Below are 12,090 nucleotides of genomic sequence, written 5' to 3'. Positions count from 1 at the left end.
TCTCCCCCTCTCTCTCTGCCCCTCCCCCACTTGCTCTCTGTCTCTCAAAATAAATAAACTTAAAAATTTTCAAAAAAAAGTAGAATATAAATGTTGAAAATCTTGAAGACTTATAAAATGAAATTATATTTAACAAAGAATTACAAGGCAGCAGGAAATAACTCTGTCTGTATCTTCCAAAGTGGGAGATCAATAAAGTTTAGAGCAGTAAAATCAAGTTATAAAGAGTTAAATTCTTAGTATATAGTTTTAAAGATATAAGAACATTCACTGGAGAAACTAAATAATATAACCAACCAGAAAGTGACGGTGGAAATGGGAAGAACACTTACCAGCTTCCACATCAGTCACGTAGAAAAGCCAGTAGACATTGTCTAAAAGGGACATTATAAGAAACAGTGATTTAGATCTATTAAAAAGTGTCTCAGTCAGTTAAGCGTCTGACTCTCGATTTCAGCTCAGGTCATGATCTCCTGGTTCATGAGTTCAAGCCCCAAGTCGGGCTCTTTGCTGACAGCATGGAGCTTGCTTGGGATATTCTCTCTCTCTCTCTCTCTCTCTCTCTCTCACTCTCACTCTCTTTCTCTCTCTCTCCCCCCCCCCTCTTCCCCTCCCTCTCTATGTGCCCCTCCCTTGCTTTCTATCGCTCTCAAAACAAATAAATAAACTTCAAAAAAATTTTTAAAGCTGTAAGGATAGCCATTGTAAGAACTAAAAACAGACTATAAGCCCACCACTTATCAGAAGAAAACAAAAAATAAGGAATGCAGAGATAATACTGCTAAAGATTAAAAAAAAAAAAAAAAAGACTTTTAAACGGATCTAATATAACCAAGGTGAAAGAACCAAAGTGTCAGTAAATGTAAATGGGATAAACACATATTAAAAGGAAAAGTATCTCAGATTAAACCAAAAAACAAAACCTAATTCTGTGATGCTGTATACAAGAGAAGCATACAAATCTAAATAAGGATGATGATAAAAGAATGGGAAAAAACGTAACAGACAAATATAGACAAAAAGGAAAGAGGTGACACTAACAGCAAAGTTAAATTCAAACCAAAAAGCTGAAAAGTTTCAAAGGCAGTTTTTCATGATAAAGGATACCATCTATACAACCTGTTATGAGTATTTCTATGCCAAATAATTCAAAAGAAAGCATGTACCCTTAGGTTATGACATTACTAAACAAGAAATAACTTTTTTAAATGTTTATTTATTTATTTTGAGGGAGAGAGAGAGAGCAGAGCATAGGAGGGGCAGAAAGAGAGAAGGAAAGAGAATCCCAAGCAGGCTGCACACTGTCAACACAGAGCCTGACTCGGGGCTCAATCTCAAGAACCATGAAATTAAGACCTGAGACAAAATCAAAAATCAGACACTTAACCAACTAAGCCACCCAGGTGCCCCAAGACATAACTTTTTAAAATAATGAATTAAGCGTTCAACTTAAGTTGGAAAAAGAACAAGAAATTCTTTTAATAATTTATATTTAAAAAGATTGAATCTATAAAAGAGATCTAGTTACTAGTATGTTAAGCAACATTACATGGAAATAAGGAGACACTACAGATTGAAAGAATTAGGAGATGTATCTGTGAAATATAGTGTGTGGACTTTGGTTCCTGATTCAAAAAAATTAACTCTAGGAAAACATTCATGAGGCAGAGAAGTTTGAACATGGACTATATTATTTTTTATATTGAAGAATTTGTTGTTAATTTTTAACTTTTTAAAGGGTCATCTTATGGAGATATACATACTAAAATATTTTTGGATAAAATAATAGGATGTCTGAGATTGGCTTCAAAATCATCCGGGGGAAAGGGGAAAAGGCTGGCATATGGTATGGAAGAATTAGCCAAGTGTTGTTAATTCTTTTTTCTTTTTTAAGTTTACTTATTTATTTTGAGAGAGAGAGAGATGGAACACACGGGCCAGAGGGGAGGGGGCAGAGAGAGATGGAGAGAAAGAATCCCAAGCAGGCTTTGTGCTGTCAGCTTGGAGCCCTAACTGGCACTCCATCCCACGAACCATGAGATAGTGACCTGAGCTAACACCAAGAGTCGGACATTTAACCAACCGAGCCACCCAGGCGCCCCATATGTTGTTAATTCTTAAAGCCAGATGATGGGCACACGGGAGTTCGTTATACTATTATACTATTATATTTTAATATTTATCTTGAGAGAGAGCATGAATAGGGGAAGGGCAGAGAGAGAGAGAGAGAGAGTGAGAATCCCAAACAGGCTCCACGCTGTCAGCACAGAGCCTGAAGCAGGGCTCAATCCCATAAACCATGAGAGTATGACCTGAACCTAAACCAAGAGTCAGATACTTAACTGACTGAGCCACCTAGGTGCCCCCATTATACTACTTCTAAAATTTTTGTATATGTTGAGGCACCTGGGTGGCTCAGTTGGTTAAGCGTCCCGACTTCAGCTCAGGTCATGATCTCACGGTTTGTGGGTTCTAGCCCCGCATCAGGCTCTGTGCTAACAGCTCAGAGCCTGGAGCCTGCTTCAGATTCTGTGTCTCTTTCTGTCTCTCTGCCCCTCCCTTGCTTGTACGCGTGCTCTCTCACTCAAAAATAAATAAATAAACATTTCAAATTAAAATTTGTGTATACGTTTGAAATTTTCACAGTAATATTAAGTGAATGAAAATGGTCGAATAACAAAAATGCAAGTGATCTTGTAGTAGAAATGGTGTGTGTGCTATGATCATAACTATGTCAAAACAGGAATGAGTATGGAAGAGGTATTATAATTACATTGGTATGGTGGGATAAGGTAGCTTCCCTGATTTCCAGATTCTCTATAGCATAGATTTTCCTTCTGTATTTTTATGGAAGTTTGGGAGGTATTGTGACCCACTTCACAATCCCTCATTACATGTGCCACTCTTCTTATTGTATGACTGTGAATGCCTGTGTTAGCACTTATCTTGGAATTAGGTGCATGTAAGTGACTCCTTGGCTGGGCACTCTTTGAGAATCTAACGGTTAGTGCCTGATGTATGGTTAGTGCTTGGTAAATGTCTGTGGTGAAGGTGTGTGGCACCGTTTCCTGAAGAGGTTAAGGATAAAAGGGATGTGGAATGGGCCCTTCGATAAAGAAGCTCCAGGTGTCAGCTGGAAAGCAGAATTGAGAAAATAGAGAAGGTTAAGAAGTAAGGCAGTTCCAGGGTTGAGGCCATTCACCGCAAGAAGTGGCAATGACAGAAAGGGGAACAGGTGTTGGGGGGTCAGGGGCATCTACATAAGACCCCTATTAGAAGGGATGATCAGGGAGGGAGCAAGGGCCCACATTTGTGTGAGCCCTCAGCCCCAGTAAGGACTCTGAAGCCTGAACCGTTCTTGGCTTTATTCCCCAGGCCTGGTGAGTAATGTGGTATTCACCAGTCACACCACGGAGCAGAGGCACCCTCTCCTTGTCCAGCTGCAGACCCTCATCAGGGCTGCCAATCCTACTGCAGCCTTCATTCTTGCAGAAAATGGGATTGTCACCAGGTAAACTTACCAAGTTCACTTCACCCTATAGGAGCAGCCACTTTCTCAGACACCACACTCTGGCTATGGCCCACAGGGTCTTTGTACTGTATCTAAGACTTGGGCATTTATAGAAGTGCTTTTGGTGTTGTGCAAAAATCAGCAAGACGACCCCATGTGTCAGTATCCTGTACCGTTTTGAGAGATTTTGTCTTGATGGATTCACATTTTCATCCATTAAAGAATGAAGTCAAGACTCTCAATATTACTTGTATTAAGATGTGAAAGAAATGGGTTAGAGAACATAGAGAAATGAGCTTTTTACTTCATGGACTTGGGTCCAAATTACAAACTAAAAATAGAGAATTGATGACTCTGTGTGTGTGTCTGTGTGTGTGTGTGTGAAGAGGAAACATCTGGTCATAAAGCACATTTATTTGCTCAATAAAGATATACTAAAAGGTACATACTTTTTATATAATTTTGACTTTGAGCAATGTAAATATTTTACATATTCAGAAATTAAATTGACAAAGAGGGATAAAACTAAATGAAAAAGTGAATCCATTTGTATATCAAAGTAATAATGACCACACACAAAACAATTAATTCAAATAACTTTTAAACATAAACATTGGAGGGGTGCCTGGGTGACTCAGCTAGTTAAGCATCCCGACTTCAGCTCAGGTCATGATATCACGGTTTGTGAGTTCTAGCACCACATCAGGCTCTGTGCTGACATCTCAGAGCCTGGAGCCTGCTTCAGATTCTGTGTCTCCCTATCTCTCTGCCCTTCCCCTGCTCGCACTCGGTCTCTCTCCAAAATAAATAAACATTTTTAAAAAATTTTTAAATAAACATAAACATTGGAACCCTGATTTCAAACATCACTTGTTAGATAAGGAAGATAATAAATATGAAGTGGGAAAAGGGAAGAGAAACCCTGTGAATGGAGTCAATATAAGTTCAGTATTTCAATTAAAAAATGTATATTTTCTAGCTCTTCCCATTGAAAGGGACCAGAAATACTAATACCACAGTAGAATAAATACCCCTACCTTTAGGTCCTGGTTTCTACATATACCAGTTCCCAATTAAAGTTATCAGCACTCCTTAGAGAATTGGCTGATTATAGGTCTAGGGCAGGGAAAGTACAAGGTGAACCTGGTACATTTTGTGCTAAAAAAAAAAAAAAAAAAAAAAGCAAGGAGACACTCAGAGATTAGTAGAGATGTGCCAAAAGGATGCAGGAGCTAGCTCAAGAAGCTCTCACTGGCCACACTGGGACAAGTGGAGCATAAGAGAAAACAAATGTAATAACAGAGTATAGCACATGGAGTAAAATGAGTCCATGGTGATACTAAAAAAATGAGAGGGGTAGGATAGTAAATCTCCTTTAACACTAATAAGGATTTTTAGAACTAGCAAGTCACCATTTTATAACAGTTACTATAGCACTTGATTTAGGCAAGAATCATCATTGAATACTAAGAACGGGTGGGTGACAGATTGTTGATGAAAAGGATATTAACTGTTCTCAAAGTATCACTCCATGGACCACTTACTGCTTACAGTGAGGGGAAAGTACCTTCACAGTGAGAGATGTAGTAGACCTGACGTTAACTAAATGATTAAACTTAGCAAGGCCATGATTTGCACAGATTGACATCACATGCTTCCTTCATGTGATGCTCTGGGAAGGACACAACATCACCTAGGTATTAATATGACCAAAAATATTTAACGGATTCTAATCATAAGGAAACAACCAGGTAAATCCAGATTGTGGGACACAAGACAGCCGGCAGGTACTCTTCAAAAATGTCTACTCCGTGAGAAACAACAACAGCAAAGTTAGAAGACTTATTCCAGATTAAAGGAAAATAGAATTTTTTTTAATGTTTATTTTTGAGAGAGAGAGAGAGAGAGTGCAAGCAGGGAGGGACAGAGAGAGAGGGAGACACAGAATCTGAAGGAGGCTCCAGGCTCTGAGCTGTCAGCACAGAGTCTGATGCGGCGCTCAAACGCACTGACTGCGAGATCAAGACGAAGTCAGACGCCTAACCAACTGAGCCACCCAGGGGCCCCAAGATTAAAGGAAAATAAAGATTGTAAATTCAGTGAGCAATCTTTGATTGGTGTAGATCCCGGGTCCCAGACCTCTCCTGCAAAAAAGGGAAAATTTGAAAATGGATTAGATCAGTACTTCTCCAACTTTAATCTGCATGTAGATCTCTTAGGGATCTTCTTAAAATGAGAGTTCTGATTCAGCGGGTCTGGAGTGGGACCTGGGATTTTGTTTCTCATGAGCTTGCAGGTGATACTAGTACTGTTGGTCCACAGTGTTGTATTCCTTGGATGTGATAATAGTGTTGTGCTTCTGAAAGAGAATGTGCTTGTTCTTGGGAGAGGTATACTGAAGGACTTAGGTGTGAAGTAACAGAAATAAATGTATGCATATGTGCTTGTGTGTCTGTGGAGACAAAGGGGAGGAAGCAAAATGGGCAGATTAAGATTGATCATCCTAATTAACGTGGTTTTTCTGTATGTTTTCAAAGGAATGAAGACATTGAGCTGATTCTCTCAGAAAATAGTTTTTCAAGTCCTCAGATGCTGCGATCTCGATATTTAATGTACCCCGGCTGGCAAGTATCATCATTGAAAAGTAGCTAAGGTTTCTTTGTAAACACAATGATATATTTACAGAAAAAAAAAAAAAAAAAGTGAAATTTCAAGTGTTCTGCCAGGGTGACAGTGGCCGCTGGGATGGCCTGCCATGTCCCAACAGCTGCTGGTCGTGCCAGGAGCCCAGTGCCCCACACATGTTGGGCTCCGACTTGGGGGCCTTGCTGGATGTTGAGACTTAGGGAGTGGCTCTGTGGGCACCAAGCACATGGTGTCCTTTGTCTCCTCTAGCCTCTAGTGAGGGTGAGGTGGCTGGCACAGAACCAAGGAGTGACAACCTTACCACGAGAGAGTCATTCCTAAGAATACAGTCCTCTAAGGGATCCCACCTGACAGGTAGGTTCCCTGCTGTTGTGGCCCAAGGGATGTTTATTCTCTCTTGGCAGCCTCTCAGCCTATGAACCTCTCCTCTGAGGGGAGAAGGAAAGAGAGTGCCAAGGGCGCTGTAGTGACACTAGAGCCAACATCACTTGAGCACTCACTGTGTGCTACACATTGTTCTAAGCTCTCCAGGACAGTAGCCACCAGCCACATTTGGCTATTTAGTAACATGTAAATTAATAAAAATTAAATAAAATGTAAAATTCAGTCTCTCAGTCATACAAGCCACATTTCAAGTGCTCAGTAGCTACCTGTGGCCAGCAGCTACCATGTTGGGCTGTGCAGATCCAGAATATTTGCATCGTCACAGAAAGTTCTGTTGGACAGTGCTACCCTAAGAGCTCTACCTGTTATCGCATGAATCCTCAAGCCAAGCCTGTGAGGTAGGCTGTATTATTTTCCACATTTTAAGGATAAGGTAAGTGAGGCAGCAAGGAGTTAAAGGTGTGTTCACATTCATACAGCCAGTAAGCGAAAGGGCTGTGGCTTTCACACCCAGGTTGTGCGGCTCCAGAGCCGGTACATGCAACCATCATGCTGTGCTTGTCCCTGTATAGAACGGTTAACTGGGTTCTGCCCTGGTGATGGTTCAGGGGAAGACAGTTACTAAAGCTTGGCCAAAAGTATTCTCTCGTGTTAATTTGGATTATCTTTGTTATCCTTACTCACTTCCCCCAGACACCTCTCTGCATTCTCCACACCACCCCTTGCGTCACCAGTATCTTTTTAGACCAGCAGAAAAATGATTGTGCTGTGCTGTTAAAACAACAAGTCCAGGAGCACCTGGGTGGCTCAGTCAGTTGAGGATCTGACCCTTGGTTTCTGCTCAAATCATTATCTCAGTTCGTGGGTTCAAGCCCCGTGTTGGACTCTTGTGCTGGCAGCCAGCAGGGGGCCGGCTTGGGATTCTCTCCCTCTCTCTCTGCCCCTCCCCTGCTTGCACGCTCTCGCTCTTGCTCTCCCTCTCCCTCTCTCTCCCTTTCTCTCTCTCTCTCTCTCTCTCAAAATAAATAAACTTTAAAAAATCCAGTGTGTGAAATTGAAGGCTTTTAGGCATATTCTTAGAAGGAATCTCTGATTTGAGCTACATACTTGCTTAAACAGTGGGTAAGTGGATCATTCCTTATGCCTGAACAAGACAATTCCATCCTAGCTAAAAAGAAACAGATGGAGCATCTGAGCATCTGAGGTGAAACCCTCCTCTCCAGTGACTACAGCTACTGACCCTTTTCCTGCCACACCTCTGGGCCTGGTGCTGAAATTCCTGCTTTTTCCACTTAGTGCCTAGGGAAGCACCCATTCTCTAATCCATGGTGACTCATTCTGGGAATTGTTCACATGAATCTAGCTCCAGGTACAGACTTTCCTGCAGACAGTGATCCAGGAAAAAGCCAGGTGTAAAGGATTCATTAGAATGCTCTGTGGGGGCGCCTGGGTAGCTCAGTCAGTTAAGCATCCGACTTCAGCTCAGGTCATGATTTCATGCTTTGGGAGTTTGAGCCCCACATTGGGCTCTGTGCTAACAGCATGGAGCCTGCTTCTCATTCCGTGTCTCCCTCTCTACGCCTCTCTCTCTCTCAAAAATAAACAATCATATTTAAAGAGTTAAAAAAAAAAAAAAGTCTCTCTGTGAACCTTTAGCCTGAAGCCTTCCCTTGATCAGCCCTTGTAGAGAATCAATGATGGAGGGGGTCTCAGAAATCACCCTTCAGCACCTTCCCCTTCTGAGTCCCTTCCTAGGAATCGGGTAATTTAGTCTTTTAACAAGATGGCAGCCATCAGACTCCTGCACATCTGTATATTTTCCCCCTTCCTCATTGGGTCAGGGTCACCACCTCAGAGGGACTAGGCTTTAGCTCTAGGATATGCTCAGCTCTGTGCTGTACAGATTCTCAACATCCCCTACCACAACCTTCTCTGTGCTCATTGACCCTGCCCACATCTCTCCTAGGCTTATTTCTAGTCTGGGAGGATACCTGTTCTCTTCCGTTAGCCCCTCCCAATTTCACTATGGATTCGGGCTCTGAATAAAGAAGCCAGAGAGGCCCATGGTCTCCCATGACTTGTTTGGATGGGGAGAGGGCAAAAAGAATGTGTCAGTATTACAAAAATGTTATGCCACTGCCTTACTTTAAAGAAAGCACAAAGAGTAAGATAACTTTCAACAATATATATGATATAAAATTCAACCCTGTAGTGCTATTTTATTTAAAAAAATTTTAATGTTTATTTTTGAGAGAGAGAGATAGCATGAGTCGGGAAGGGGCAGAGAGGCGGGGGTGGACAGAGGACCCAGAGTGGGCTCTGAGCTGACAGCAGAGAGCCCAGTGCGGGGCTCAAACTCATGAACCATGAGATCATGACCTGAGGCAAAGTCGGATGCTTAACCGACTGAGCCACCCAGGTGCCCCTGTAGTGCTATTTTAGAGCAAAGGAAACTAATAAAATATAATAGATTGGAAGAAGATGTTTGCATCATATGTGGCAAAGAGTTAATATAATATCTGAGAAGTTTATTTTGATACTGAAAAGTAACCTAGTCCATGTAGATGTGGACAGTTCACTTTAGAGCAAGTATAAGTGGCAGCCGTGGTAACAGAATTCCGTTTTAGTAATATTCAGAAATGTAAAATGATGCCTCACTGTTGTTTTGATTGACATCTATTACATTTAACCAAAAATATCTGTAAGAATCATTGCTGGGGGCCCTGTGAAACTGAAACACTCATGTGCTACTGGGAGTGGTATAAATTATAACCCAGGAGATGGTTACACCCTTTACTGCATTGATTCCATCATGGGGATCCATCTCAAGGAATTCCTTCAGCAGAAGGAATGACAATTCCATAACTTTGGAAGCTGGGTAATGGGGGGTTATTGCAATGTCTTTGCATGTGTTTTAAATTTTCCATAACAAAAACTTAAACTTTTTAAGTGCTCTGAATGTGGCATGTTCTTTTAGTTTTTTTGTTTGTTTGTTTTTTTTAAGGTTTTTTTCAATTTTTAAGCAGTCTCTACACCCAGTGTGGGGCTTGAACTCACAACCCTGAGATCAAGAGTCGCATGCTCCACTGACTGAGTCAGCCAGGCATGCTTGAATATGGCATGTTTTTAATGAGTTTGTGGTTGGCATTATGTCTGCTGAATTCAAAACTGAGAAAATAGAGCAGAGATGCCCCAGCCCTTTAGTTCCTTCTGGGGAGTATACACATCCAAATGTACAGTCTGTTAAACTGCCCTCAACAAGGGTGGGGTACAGTTAAGGCCCTGAGGAAGAGCTCCAGGAGTGTCAGGGAGGACCCCCAATCTCAGGTGGCATACTGGTAGGCTTCAAAGGTAGATGGGGTCTTGGGCTTCAGGGAACTGCTTGTCTGCAGAGGTGAGACCTCCCTGCTCTAATGGGGCAACATGCTTCCCAATCTCAAGATGAAAAAGACATACACATATTTAAAACAAGTGTTTTATACATAAAATGGCACATAAGTAAGAAGGAACTCAAAGTAGTTCATCCCAGAGTAGCATATAATAACACTCAAAGCCCCAATTACTCGTACTTACAGTTTTTTAAACCTTTTAAGGTATGAAGGTAAATTTGATGCTGGATCAGTCTTTCCACTAATGGTTCAGATCTGCGTATGGTTTGGTCGTCCTTTGGAGAAGACTCGTTTTGTGGCCAAGTGTAAAGGTAAGCCTTGGTTAGGACATGTCCCAGACCCTTATAAAAGAATACCCAGAGTTGTCCCTGCTTCCTGGCACCATTTTAGTATTATGTGTGTTGTCATGTCTCCTCACTATTGGGGTCTGAAAACAGAGGGATTTGAGGACCCAGGAGTACCCCCACCCTGGTAAGAGTGGGAAGAGCCACTGGGGAGGGTGTGGTGGAGGGAGGACTTATGAGCCCTGGTCCCTCAAGTGGGGATCCTTCCCAGACCCTAACTCTCTCCCAGCTGTGTGCCCTGAACTTGGCCTCTGCCCCAGGGTGTGTGACAGCCCTGTCCTCTTCTTCCACCAGCAATTCAGTCTTCCATCAAGCCAAGTCCCTTCTCTGGAAACATCTACCACATCCTGGGCAAAGTGAAGTTTTCAGGTAACTGGGGAGTTGGATTTGGGAGTCCTGCCCTATGGAATGCTTACATCTCGTGATGTGGGTTCATAGTTTCTACTGATGCTCTGCAGAGCACAGATGCCTCTCAGACTCTGGAAAACCCTCCCATGTGGGCCTGACACCAGTAGCTCTTCTAGTTCCCCCACCTTGCTGCAGGTGCTGCTCCACAGTGGAAGATGTGTTCTCTCTTCCCCCAGATGTCCTGCCCAGAGCCTCTCCTCACAGCTCTTTGACTTCCTTGTTCCAGAGACTCACACACCCCTTTCAAGCCATCCGTGGTCTCCTAGACCTGTCACCAGGAGTTGCCCCAGTGCCAAGCTCTCCAGCTCCACATCCGTTTCTGCCAAAGTCTTCAAGCCTTTAGCCTTCCTTCTCCCTTCTGTCCACTAGTTCTGTTTATCAGCCATAGACCTCTGGAGCCCTGATGACCTGAAGTCTGTCCATCCTGGCTGGAGGTGGTTAGTTAGTCAACTCAACATTGAGAAAGGGGAGAATATTCCAGGGAAAAGGCATAGCATGTGCTTTGGAACCAAGCAAAAAAGGCACATTTCAGGAACCAAAAAAGGTTCACTGTGGCAGGGACCTAGTGGGACTGTCTGTTAGGGTGTTTGTAGCTGTCACAACAGCAAACACCAACTCAACTAGCAGGTGTTAGCTACATAATGAGAAGTCGAGAGGTCAAGCAGCATAGCAAGGCCACGGAGGACACAGGTAACGTGGGTCCTTCCAGTCTTAGTGTGTCAGGTCCCCACCCCTCGTTGTTGCAGGTCTAGGTGTCACACCCAGACACAACATCCAGGTGATAAGAGAGGCTCTTCCTGTGGGTGGCTTTATCAATACACACAGCTTCTACTGAGGCATCTCCTGCCAGTTCCTCAGCAGACTTCTCCTCTCATTGGCCAGGATTGAGTTGCTGTGCCTTCCAGGACCCATCACCCATGGGGAATTGGTATTGGCGAAAGGGGGAGGCTGGACAGGCAACAATCAGTGTCTGCCGTAAGGAGCCACTGAGAGTTGTAAGCATGGGACCATCTGGGTTTGGATGGGAGAATTAGATGACATCACCTATATAAAAGAATCTCTCAAGGTTGTGAACCCATACTTTTGGCCTAATTTATGTTATTGAATCTGAAACTTTGGCCCCTTACTCAAGCCCACTTTCCTCAGGCTCCAACAGACCTGCTTCAGAGGTCATAATGCCTCCACCTTTCCTCTCACCTTGTTTTCTTCTTTATTTAGACCTTCTCTTGACTTTTTTGTTATTCAAGGTTAACCTCTCTGTGTTCTGGATCCCTTTTTTCATCCTGCTTTTTAGGGGGACCTTGCCATTTTCTTGGGTCACCACTACTAGCCCCCAGCTTCTTGGTCTGTAAACCCAATCTTTCCTGTTCCTATCATGTGACCTTTCTGCCGCACTTGTGTGTTGGTT

The 12,090-nt window shown here is 42.8% G+C and overlaps 1 protein-coding gene across 4 annotated transcripts in view; it reads left to right on the top strand.

Moving 5' to 3' along the window:
• The window catches only part of DNAAF9 (dynein axonemal assembly factor 9), a 134,402-nt gene that overhangs the window by 115,242 nt on the left and 7,070 nt on the right, over nt 1–12,090 (top strand). For all 4 annotated transcript variants that reach the window (XM_045445169.1, XM_045445168.1, XM_045445167.1 and 1 more), the window contains 4 exons: nt 3,376–3,511; nt 6,049–6,135; nt 10,135–10,241; nt 10,569–10,643. In XM_045445169.1, coding sequence (XP_045301125.1) covers nt 3,376–3,511; nt 6,049–6,135; nt 10,135–10,241; nt 10,569–10,643 — 405 coding nt within the window. The remainder of the gene's footprint in view (nt 1–3,375; nt 3,512–6,048; nt 6,136–10,134; nt 10,242–10,568; nt 10,644–12,090) is intronic.

This window comes from Leopardus geoffroyi, chromosome A3, assembly GCF_018350155.1.
Source record: "Leopardus geoffroyi isolate Oge1 chromosome A3, O.geoffroyi_Oge1_pat1.0, whole genome shotgun sequence".
In the NCBI taxonomy this organism is placed as follows: domain Eukaryota; kingdom Metazoa; phylum Chordata; class Mammalia; order Carnivora; family Felidae; genus Leopardus; species Leopardus geoffroyi.
The sequence above is the reverse complement of the archived record's forward strand: the minus strand, read 5'-3'. Positions and strand labels throughout refer to the sequence as shown.